At 26.9% G+C, this 13,196-nt stretch overlaps 1 protein-coding gene across 5 annotated transcripts in view; it reads left to right on the top strand.

Moving 5' to 3' along the window:
* Nucleotides 1-12,966, top strand: part of LOC122635153 (microphthalmia-associated transcription factor) — a 120,570-nt gene extending 107,604 nt beyond the window's left edge. For 3 of the 5 annotated variants that reach the window (XM_043825024.1, XM_043825023.1, XM_043825020.1), the window contains 2 exons: nt 6,419-6,704; nt 12,357-12,966. In XM_043825024.1, coding sequence (XP_043680959.1) covers nt 6,419-6,704; nt 12,357-12,599 — 529 coding nt within the window. In that variant the 3' untranslated portion in view covers nt 12,600-12,966. The remainder of the gene's footprint in view (nt 1-6,418; nt 6,705-12,356) is intronic. The other 2 variants (XM_043825022.1, XM_043825021.1) reach the window with 2 other exon arrangements.
* The last annotated feature ends 230 nt before the right edge of the window (nt 12,967-13,196 follow it).

Genomic DNA, 13,196 nt, shown 5'->3' on the forward strand with positions numbered 1-13,196 from the left:
AAAGTAGTAACAAAAAAAAAAGTACAACGAATACGCGAGAAGATACCGATCGAACAAAACGTTCGCTTATAAATCGTAAAATGTTTTCTTTTCTTTTTCTTTCTCTTCTTTCTCTTTTATTATTAAAAAAAAAAAAAAAAAAAAAAAAAAAAGAAACAATTATAACCAATTCCGTCCATAATCTTAATTCTTTTAAGAAACTCCGTGGAAGAAAAAATCTTCCAACGAATCGATCGACTATCCAACAACGAAATTTGTCGTAGGATAAATGACGATGATTAAAAAAAAAAAAAAAAAAAAAAAAAATAGAAACAAAAAATCGAAAGCATTGTCGACGATTCCTTAAAACCCTCCTAAACGCTCGTATGAAAATCTTACGAGTTCGTAGTTTCGTAGAAAAGAAAGAGAGAAAGAAAGGAAAAAAAAAAAAATAAAAATAAAGAAGAAACAAAAAAAATTTTCTAAAAACTTTAGTCATCCTCGTAATAACGTTTTAAAGTAGAGACGAAAGAACTACACTTCGAAGTTAGCTTTGCAGTCAAAGCGCAAGAGAGTTCGCGCTTGTTCCGAGTCGAGAGTCGCGATTGAATTCCAATTTGTGCGTGCTTGAAATCCTAAACGAGAAAATGGCTAGAGAAAAAAAGAGAGAGAGAGAGAGAGAGAGAGAGAGAGAGAGAGAGATAGAGAATGAGAGACAGATAGACTGACTTCGTGTGCGATCTATCGAAGAAATTTTACGAAGACGCACGTGAATAATGTCGCTTTCATTTAGAAATTGTTGTTTCTTTGTTTTTGTTTCTTTTTTTTTTCTTTTTTTTTTTTTTTTTTTGTTACTTGTGAAACAGAAAAAGAAACAAGAACGTTCTTAATCGAACGATCTTAATCGAAAACACGTGGGACAAGTTTGACTAGCTTGACTATAAGTGGAATTAGAAATGAAGGATATCGAAAAATTGGAAGCATTTATTTGAATTAGAAATTCGATATTAACGCGTCTCGATTTGTCATATAATGCGCGATAATATTAATAATGAAGTTGAAAGTAAAAGAATTTCGAATTGGATATGACGTGATCATGTCGAATGACCGTGATTTAATTTCATATGATTTTATTAATCAATCCTTATTTATAGATCTTTTTTTTTCTTTTTCTTTTTCTTTTTTTTTTTTTTTTGAAACATTCAAAATAATTCATTCGTACAAAAATTAATATCGATGTGCTTCTTCTATCTCTTTTTTTTTTAATATATATATATATATTTTTTTTTTTTAATGACCGCAACGATTTACAAAAAATTGTTTAACATCGTTAAACGCGATAAAAGAAAAACCTGTTGTTTCCTTTGTTTTTTCTTCCTCAAGAAATTTTTTCTTTCTCTTCGTCTTTTTCTTTTTTTTTTTCTTTTCTATTCTTTCTTTCTCCCCCCTTATGGAGAAAGTTACAAAAGAATGAGTAAAAATGTGTTCAATGTATAAATTTATTATTTATTAAGCTTCGAATGTTCCCGGTTGTTCTGTGTTAGGTCCTGCATTTTTCTTTGGCGTACATTCAACGTACGAATGTAATGGAATTTTCAACGAGATATTCCAACCTAACTTCGTGGATAATAACAGTTATAATAATTGAACGCAGAGAAACCTTCTAGAAGCTTTGAATTTACTCCAAACTAAAAGCATCTTCGTTATCAATTCGTTTATTGACTTTTTATATACAAATATTTCTCTCTCTCTCTCTCTTTCTCTCTTTTTCTTTCTTTCTCTTTCTGTGTGTGTGTGTGTGTGTGTGTGTGTGTCGTAATTTCCATACTTCGAATCTAAAAGATCGATAGCTCGAATTTACCGTAAAGTTCAAACTCGTTATTACGATTTCCTTTCGCTTTGATAAATATGAGAATAAATTTTCGACGACCAGTTCTTGAAATTAATGCGAGTCGTGTAAATATAGAGAAACACACACACACACACACACACATATAAGCGTACACGTAAAAGCAAAATTTTGTTATTTTGTCAGACTTGTTCCGATATGGTTTATATTCGAAATCGAAATTTATTTATTCGTTTGTTTGTTTGTTTGTTTGTTTATTTATTTATTTATTTTCTCTCTTTCGTACGATCAACTTGTCTTTCGTTTGAATATTATAAAAAAATAAAAAAAAAGGTTACGTTGTTAATATATTATTTTGTCGATTAATTCTTCTACGATTAAATTATACTCGTTCCGTTTCTTTTTTTTTTTTTTCTTTGTTTTTTTTTATCAATTTTATTATTTACGATATGGATGTATAACTTTCGTTACATTAATTTTGTATAATTATTTACTTTATTTTAAATAAACGGAATAAAATTTATACGAGAATAATGATTTTTATGATTACGTTATAGTTACGTACTTTTTATTACTAAAGAAAAGACAGAGATTTTATTTGTTGAAAAAAAAATTATTAACAAAATCGATTTTATCGCGTTATTTAAACTAATAAAGAATAAATTATAATTGTAAACGGTAGTTGTTTCATGTCTCTACGATTTTTCGTTTCGGAGATATCGTCTTTCAAAGATTTCTTTTTTATTTGTTTAAAAAAAAATTATTAACAAAATCAATTTTATCGTATTATTTAAAGAAATAAAGAATAAATTATAATTGTAAACGGTGGTTGTTTCATGTCTCTACGATTTTTCGTTTCGGAGATATCGTCTTTCAAAGATTTCTTTTTTATTTGTTTAAAAAAAAATTATTAACAAAATCAATTTTATCGTATTATTTAAACTAATAAAGAATAAATTATAATTGTAAACGATGGTTGTTTCATGTCTCTACGATTTTTCGTTTCGGAGATATCGTCTTTTAAAGATTTCATTCATATACCTGTTTCGTAGTAATAATATAGTAATAGTAACTCGATCAGCTGATACTCGTAAATTCTTAGAATTTATATAGGTCAGTGTGTCACTGTGCTAATTTGATCGAAATTATATAGGTCATTGGGTCAACATAAATTTCATTCTTTTCATGTGAATATCTCTGGAAGTAAAAGTCGTAGAGATTTGAATCAAATATCATTTTAAAGGGCAAATTTTCATTATTTTTTTAACGTGTTAATAATTAGTTAATTAACAATTTGTTATAAACAATTTGTTATAAACAAATTTTTTTTACAAACTAAATTTTTTTTTTTTTTTTTTTTTATAAAAAGGAGAGGATTTGAATAAATTTTTGATATTATATAAATTAATGAATAATTATTAAACAATTTATTTATTTATGTTTTTGTCGAAATCGAGGAAAGTAATATTTCTATAACGAATATCTCTAAAAGTAAATGTTACGGAGATTTGAATGAAACATTTTCAAAAACAGATTTTCATTATTTTTCAAACGTATTGTTAATAATTAATTAACAAATTGTTATAAACAATTTGTTATAAACAAATTTTTACGAACTAAATTCATCTTATTTTTTCTAAAAAAAAAATGTAGATACCTGATTGATATATGAAATTATATAAATTAATAAATACTTAATAAACAAATTACTATTTTAATAAAGGAACAATTGCTTTATAACTAACTAATAATTTATTACGTGCTAAAGTTCACAGAGATTCTAAATGGAATAAATCATTTTAAAGAATTTTCTCTCTACGTATTGTTAATAGTTAATTAACAATTTGTTATAAACAAATTCTTACGAACTAAATTCATTTTATTTTACCAATGAAAAAAAGATAAGAATTCGAATTGCTATTGATTCATAAAATTATACATAAATCGATATTTTTATTATTTTCTTTTTTCTTTGAATATGGGAATTAATTGCATCGATCAATGTTATCTATAATCTATATTATCTATAATCTATAATTATTTATTAAATCTATATATATATATATATTATCTACAAAAAAGAATTATTATTATGACTTCTTCCTTAAATATAATAATCTCCACGTATCGTACAATTTACGTTAACAAAAGTAGTAACAATAGTAATGCTAAGTATTACCATAAATTCTAAATGATAAAATTTGTTCATATATATTAAAAAAAGAGAGAAAAAAAGAAAAAAGAAAATAAATAAATAAATGAACCAATAAATAAACAAAAACGAGAGAGAATAGCCTGTAACAGTAATAAATTAACGGGAAACGTATTTGCTCTTATCGCGAAAGAGTTTATCAAAAGTGACAACAATATTATTCGGGGGATCAATCACAGAAATTAAAAAAAAAAAAAAACAAAAAAAAAAAAAAGAGAAAGAATAAAAAATATAATAAAAAGAAAATAAAAAAGTGAAAGAAAACAAAAAAATCAAGTATCAAAAAAAGAGATGGCGAACAAAAAGAATTCTCACGTATCGAGCAAAAAATAGTTTTTGTTCAGACATTTACGAAAAAATGTTGAGAATCGTTTTGAGATTTTCTAAGTATCTAAAGTATACGAGGAAAAGAAAAAGAGAGACAGAAAGAAAAAGAGAAAGAGACAGAGAGAAATAGAAAGAGAAAGAGAGAAATAGAAAGAGAGAGAGAGAGAGAGAGAGAGAGAGAGAGAGAGAGAGAGAGACAGAGAGAGAGATAAATATATATATAATACATATTATAATATATATAATAATAATATATATCATATATAATATATATTATATATATTACTATTATATATTTAATAATAATATATGTATTATATATTATATTATATTATATTATATTATATTATATACAATATACATATTATATATATTATATATATGTATATATATATATATATATATATATATATATATATATATATATATATATAAAGAGAAAGAGAAAGAGAGAATAAGAGGAAGAAGAACCGTAAAGGAGAGAAGCAATCGCGTATTATGGAAATTCTTTGGGATCTTCGCACGAAAAGAAAAAAAAAAAAAAAAGAAGAAAAAGAAAAAGAAGAAGAAAAAGAAGTAGAAGAAGAAGGTGCCCGACGAATTATCGTTCTCGGCTTGCTGATATTCCACGTGAATTCCCACAAGGTATTCTCCATCTCGAGAAAAAGGTTTCTCAAAAAAGTCGGGGGAAGGCTGCGTCACTCCTACGAGCGTAATATCGTCCGCATTACGCTTCAGACCACTACTACTACTACTACTACTACTACTACTACTACTACTCGTCGACCCTCTCGTTCGCCATCTTCCTCCCTCCTACCTATTCACCTCCCAACAACTTCCTCCTTCTTTATCTCCTATCATCCTCTCCTCTCTTCTCCTCTCCCATCTTTTGGAACTTTTGGAATCCCATGTAGAATCTGGCCGCGAGAAATCGAAGTCGAAGGAGTATCGTGCATCGCATTTTAATAAAGATCCATTTCAAACTTTTCTCTCCTGACATTGTCTGTCCTTTTTCTTTATTTCTTTCCTTCCTTCTTTCTTTCTTTCTTTCTTTCTTTCTTTCTCTCTTTCTCTCTTTCTGTTATTTTTTATTTCTTTTTTATTTTTTTATTTTTCTAAGGAATCGAGTGGATGGGATAATGAGATAGGTGGGTGGGAAAAACGAGTAGATGGTGAATGGGTTGAATGGTGAACCTTTTTTTTTTAAATCATTTTCCATTTCGTGAAAATTATTTTTTCGGAATGTTATAGATCACGTCACGTGTAATTTCGAGATTTGAAACGATCTTGAATTCTTTTATTCTTGAATTCTCTGTCTTTCTTTTAATGATCTTTTCTTTCGTTTCGTTTCTTTTCTTTTCTTCGTTTTTTTTCTTTTTTTTTTTTTTTTTATCGTTACTATTGTATTTTTTCTTTCTCCATTTGTTTCTTTCGTTAGTTTTGATAATGAGAGATAAAGAGGGAATGATATTTTTGTTTCGTTTTTGATCATAGCATTGCATTTTATTTTACTTTATTTCGTTTTATTTATCTTTTCTATTTTTTCTATAATCGAAATTTATTGAAACGTGTAATAAAATCTGGGATATAATTAATGATTATAATATTTCTAATATAATTATAACATTCGAGTATTGTGTATAAAAGAATGAATTTTTCATGAATAAACCATTGCAATATTTTCGCCTTTGGATGTCTCCATTTTTGTTTATTTCTGCTTTTATTCGTCTTGATAATGACAGATAAAAGGAATCAATGTTTTATTTTTCATCGAGGAAAACAGCGTGTACTATTACTTCATTCTATATTTTTTTCATTTCTTTCTTACTTTCTCTTTAACTCAATGAAAATTTACTTCACATTAAACATATATTTATATATTTTATAAAAAAAAGTATGAATGTTCTCACGATTCAAGCGCCATATTCTCTTAGTCAAATATCGTAATTTTTTTTTTTTTAATCTATAAAAAACATTTGTAATTTTTCTTTCTTTTCTCTCTCTCTCTCTCGCTAAATATCGTAAATGAATTTTTTTATCTTTTGTTTTAGATATTACGAAATCGTACGAGACGTTAGGCCAAACAAAGGAACGATCCTAAAATCTTCGGTAGAGTATATAAAATTATTGAAGAACGAACTGACCAGGATGAAACAGAACGAGTTGAGGCACAAACAATTAGAACATCAAAATCGTCGTTTACTTTTACGCGTTCAAGAATTGGAACTTCAAGCGAAGGCTCATGGACTTCCGGTTTCCGATTTCAATTGGGCATCGACTTCTGGCAGCATACTAAACACCTTTCCGAGGAGTAAGCTCGAGCAACGAAAGGTACACGTGAGTGTGGGACCCTTTCTTTGTTGATTCATAATATTTTTCTTTCGTTTTAAGAATTAAATAAATAAGAATAAAATAACGAAAATAAAATTATATAATCCGTTCATTTTGAAAGTGGTGCAAGTCCATTTTTTTTTTCGTTCATTTAAAATTAAAGATCATTCATAAAATTAAAGATTAAACATAGTTCATTAAAATTAAACGAGTTAACATATTAGTTTATTGAAATATATAAATTAATTATGTCAAGTCTGACAATGTTTCTACTAATTCGTGTAACTAATAATATGTAATTTGATTATATATATATATATATATATATATATATATTTTTTTTCTTAGGCAAATTTAAGTAAAATAATTCACGAGTTGTAAATGGATTTATGTCATTTTCACACTTGGTCGATCGTAAAAGTCATTTAATTTCGATTATAAAAAAATTAAATATCACTCAAAGTATATTTTCTATTGATTAACAATTTTGCTTATAAATAATAATATGAAATAAAATAGGATTAGTCTGTTTTATTTTGAACGTTAATTATATTCATATATCGTTAAACTTAACGTAATGATCTCGCTATTTGTGTCCTACGAAAATTGGACTTACACCACTTTTGTAATTAAATCGCTACGTAATTTCTTTTATTGGCCAATATTAAATTGAACAGAGCATTGGCATTTTTTAAGATATTGAATATTAATTGGTTATTGAATATTAATTGGTAAATAAAAAGTTTACACTAAATTAATCACGAATTATATCCCATTTTCTTTTTTTTTTTTTTTTATACAAAAATGAATTTACACCACTTTCGAAATAAACGATCCGTATCATAAGAATGATCGTTCTTCGTATTTGCGAATGATAAAAGAAAAATTTCGTTTTTTCTTTTTTTTTATTTTTTATTTTTTTAGAAAAAAGAAACAAGAAAAACGAAGAATGTATCGTTCATTTAAATATTTAAATGATGTTTGCAAAATCTACACACGTCTAAACATCCACGCATTCACGAACGCACTCACAAAAACACACCCACACGCGTATATGTTACGTTTCTCGAAAAATTACAATCAATTAAAAATGATTGCTCGCGAAAAACACGTAACGTGTATCGTTAATTTTCTATTTCTTTTCTTTTTTTTTTTTTTTGCAACCTTTTTCCCCATTTTTTTCTTTTTTTTTTTTTTTCTACTTCGTATCATAGTAATTATCCGCTATAACAGCGGACGAATGGGAACGTCTATTTTAAACTGAGAACAGCTGATAGTACAAAAACGAATTCTGGCTGGCACTTTTATTATAGTAGTAGTCAAGCAATATAATATGAACGTAACGATCGATTCGTGGATCCTTGATCCGAATAAACGTCTGTCATTGTTAATCGAGTCGGTTTCATAATTTCCATCTGCTCTTACGTGATCTATCACGTCGAACATTACTTGTCAGCTCCGTTGAAAGTGAATTTTAGTTGAATATTACGTAAGATATAACTTTCCTAGTGAAGTAAAATATGTACGTATGGTATTTATGCATACATGTATATATGTATGTATGTATGTATATATGTATGTATGTATGTATGTATGTATGTATGTTTCTACAATAGTTAATTTTATTGTTTAGTTAAAAAAAGTTTAATATTTAGAAAAGAAATTAAAGCGATTAAAAAAAAAGAAAAAGAAAAAAATGCAAATGATAAAAAAAAATTCCAGATGTGTGTAATTATCATTATCATTAGTTTTTTTTAGATTCTATTAGTTAGATCCTTTTATGTTATATCTTATATTGAAAATATTGACTTTGAAACGTAAAAATATTAATTAGCGAGTTTTAATTTAAATTAATGAGTTATTAATCTTTTTTCAAGTACAATAATATTTCGTTAATGAAGTTATAATGTTATCACGTAATTATACTTACATATGTATGTATATTAAGTGCGTAAATATATATATATATATATATTTATTTATTTATGTATATATATGTGTGTATATGTATGCACTATATGTATGTATGTATATATGTATTATATATATATATATATATATATATATATATATGTATATAAGTAAGTATGTTTCCCCTACTTGTTTATAAACGAAACAGTACGCTTCATTAACATGTAATTAGCTTATCGACTCCCATTTGGAATGTTTCGCTTTAACAGAACTAATGATCTAGTTCTTAGATAGTATAGGAGGTCAAAGAAAAAGAAAAAAAAAGAGAAACAAATTTCTAACATCTTACGAACAGTTAGGAATATTCATAGACGATCGCGAACATTTGATAAAAAGTACAGGAAATACATTGAATATTGTTTGTATAATATATTTTGAGTATAGTAATTATATTGTTTTTTTATGTATTTATTATACTATATTGATTATACTATGACTAAGTGTATGGTATAATAATAGAGTATAATATATAGTTGTTTAGTTTATTCTATGAGTCATTAATTAGTATATAATGTTAGTAATATATAATAACTTATATTTATACTCTCTAGCATAATAACATTAAATCATATATATATATATGTTTGTATATGGAAGTATTATACTTGCAATAACCAATAGTATTATTTTTAACATTAATAATACTACTAACAATAATATTATTTATAATAATTTATAAATATACTTTAATATACTATATATTAACAATAATAAATACTATACTATATCTATACACATATCAAATTATAATATAATTATATTATTACAGTATAAGTATATTAAAAGTAATAGTATACTCATAATTAATATAATATAATTATATTATATCCACATACACACACCCATAGGTACTATATTTATATTATAATATTATAATTTACCATAATGTATTATACATTCAGTAAACTATAAATATCATATATTAAAATTAATAATATACTTATAATACACTATAACAAATTTTTAGTATTATACAATATTAGATCACAGTATATATTATAAGTATAATATTTATCTGACATACGAAACACTCACACACATATATAAATATACATATGTGCCAGATAAATTAAAGATTCAATTACTATAGAAACTCGATAATAAATTAACTTTTTCTTTATCTTTCTCTTCAAAATTACTTCCATAAGTAAATCTTAAAGATTATTATCTTTTACCTTTTCAATCGATATTAATGTTACGGGTTGAAGGTCTATCATAAATTTCTGCTGAATAACTACATTCTCTCTCTCTCTCTCTCTCTCTCTCTCTCTCTCTCTCTCTCTCTCTCTCTCTCTCTCTCTCTCTCTCTCTCTCTCTCTTTCTTTAGTTAGAGTATGCCAGGCCATCTTTAAGATGTTTGACGACGAGTATGATATCTCACTGGGGACTCTAGCAAAACTTACCATTTGAATTATTGTCTTAGAGATAAGGTCGGCCACGTACTACACGGACGAGCGCTTTCGTGATATGATTAGAAACTCTAATTCTAAAGATGATAACTAACGAAATCGAGGATGATTACGATACCGATGATAATAATTATTATATCGATCTTAGAATATTTTCTTCGATTCGACTCGGTTCCAATATGTTACTCTTTCTTTCCTTTTTTCAACTTTTTTATTAGATTCTAAATATTTCCGTACGATGATTGAATATTGTCGATGAAACGTTATTCGTTAGATTTCTGGATTTTATATTTAGATTTTTATTTTGAATTTTTATTTTTTTTTTTTTTTTTTTTTTTTTTTTTTTTTTTATTTTGTGAGAAGAAAGAGGCACGGGAAGAACGAAAAGAAAAAGAAAAGAAAATGAAGAAAATAACAACGACGTCGCTAAGAAATTTCATTTAGAACGGACTTTAAAGGGGGTGAGAGTGGGGTAAGGATAGAGGGTGATGCGTTGAAACGTATCCTTACGAGATAAGCCAAGCGGAAATGTGATAGGTATCTTTGGCAATGCGATTTCGCAATGGCGGAATGTTCGTTCGCATTATCTCTCTTGACGTTATAATAATTACATTACTCGATCATTGCTACGTGGGTTCTACGTGGATCGTTATATAGAAGCTTCTTCGAACGTAGATCATGAATTTCGAAACTTGAACCAAATGTGTTTCGTAAATTTCGTTTATCGATATCGATATAAAGATCATTAGAATGAATGATTTGTAATAGTAACGGAGATGTTTAAATGGTTATATTGGTCATTGTTATTATGATTAAATGTAGGTAATGGAAGTTTGTTTAAATTATATTTTAATTGTTGGATGATAATAACGACAAAGATGGAGACGATAATGATGAATTTGTTCACATAAATAATATCTTATATTAAAATATTAAAACGATATATATATATATAATAAAACAAATATATTAACGATAATAAAAAATAACAAAATATATAAAACAAAAAATATATGACGTAAAAAATATACATGTATAATAAAAAAAGTATATTAACAATAATAAAAAATAACAGAATTATATATAATAAAAAATATATAATGTAAAAAAAAAATATATATATATATAACGAAAAAATAAGAAATCACCTTTCTTATCAGATCGATCATCTACTTTTTCTTTTTTTTTATATAACAAAGCTTTAGTCTGATTCGTCAGTTTTGAAAAGTGGAAGACGTGTCAAAGTTAGCACGAGATAAGACTGGCACAATGCATTAAAAGCAACGAAGGGTGGCCGGGAGTTAAGTTTGAATTATTACGCGAGATAAAGTTCGCACCATATTGTAAGTCTACTTACTTTCGTAGCGGCCTCCACCTACGCTGTAGTAAGTTAGAAATTTAAACATTGATAACGTTTCGACTATGTGTACTTTTCAAGTTATATGTGCACGACGACGAAAGGAGTTCCCTCCTTTTCGTGCATGTTAAGTTTTCTCGTGACTTTTATATTAAAAAGGATGCTTGGAAAACGTGTCGGTTTGTAACGCGTTTATTATGAACTTTATATATACTTTATAAGAAAACAAAATAGAAAGAAAAAAAAAGTTTGATTACTTCCTTCTCAATAGTGATAACATTATTATATTTTCTTTTATCAGAGAATATGAAATATTACAAGGATTATTACATCAATATTTATAATTTCTTTTTTTTAATTTTTTGATGATGATGATGATAATAATAATAATAATAATAATAATAATAATAATAAAAATAATATTATCAATATATGTATATCTATTATTAGATGATTTACTAAACTACTAATTTTACAATATATTACAAATGATATAGTATACTTATAATATTACACTATATAGTATATACTGAATATTATTACACTATATATTCATTAATAATAAAGTATACGAATATATTTATTAATATCCACAACAAATACAATATAACATAATAATACAAAACCATTCGAAATTATTAATAACAATGACTATTACACGTTAATAATATCACAATCAATATCCCTTGATTTGATATTAATCAATAACTTAGATCATCATAAATGAAATCTAACAAATTCGATGATACAATTTATCAAACTTTCGTCGGCCATAGATATCATTCGCATAACGCACAAGTTCAATTCAATTCGCGATTAAAGAAAGATTAAAGAAAAAACAAAAAAAAAACAAAAAAAAATACAAAAAAAAACGAAACGAAGAAAGAAGAAAAAAAAATGAAATTTATTTTCTGTTAACAGATTCCAGATCTCGTAGCGGAGGAAACGACAACGCCATTGAGTATGTCTCAATTCGAGGATCTCATGGAGGACGACACGAGTGGTCCAGTTCATGGTGGTGATCCGATGTTGTCGTCACCACATTTACCACCATTGAGTCCACCAGCAGCAGCTTGTCATCATGGTTTACCAGACGAAGACACGCTAGGTAGTTTGACGGCAACCACTTCGAATTCTTCATCGGACATGGACATCGTCGCGTAGCCAAGAAGAAATGCCACCACGTTATCCTTTCGATCTCAAGCTCGTATTCGTTTCAACGTCCTCTCGTTTTCATCGATGGACGAACATCGGAACGTTCGTCCTCGTCCTTGTCCTCGTCCTCGAACTCGTCCTCATCCTCGTCGCCTTCTTATCGGATTCCAATGTCGTTTATGTGACGATCAGAGGAAAAACTTTCAAGAGAGAAACGAGACGAGAAAAAGAAGAAGAAAAAGAAAACAAAAAAGAAAGAAAGAAAAAAAAAGGGACTCATCGAACCTTTTTCCTTCGTGCGAGACCAAAAAGAAAAAGACGCAAAAAGAGAAAAGAAAAAGAACGAAAAAGGAAAAAAAAGAAAGAAAGAAAGAAAGAAAAAGAAACGGAGAGAAAAGGAGAACGAGCGATTTTATCGTAACGTTTTATCCGAAAAGAAGAAGATATTCGTTGATACGAATTGAATCGAAAAATTCGCTGGTCTATTTGTTCGGTCAGTATCTTTCTTTTCTTTTTGTTTACTTAATTGATTAATTCATTAATTGATTCGATCGATCGATCGATTAATTATTAGTAAGTATTTTGTAAAATAAATGGTCGCTGTGT

This window comes from Vespula pensylvanica, chromosome 17 (genome assembly GCF_014466175.1).
Source record: "Vespula pensylvanica isolate Volc-1 chromosome 17, ASM1446617v1, whole genome shotgun sequence".
Classification (NCBI taxonomy): Eukaryota; Metazoa; Arthropoda; class Insecta; order Hymenoptera; family Vespidae; genus Vespula; species Vespula pensylvanica.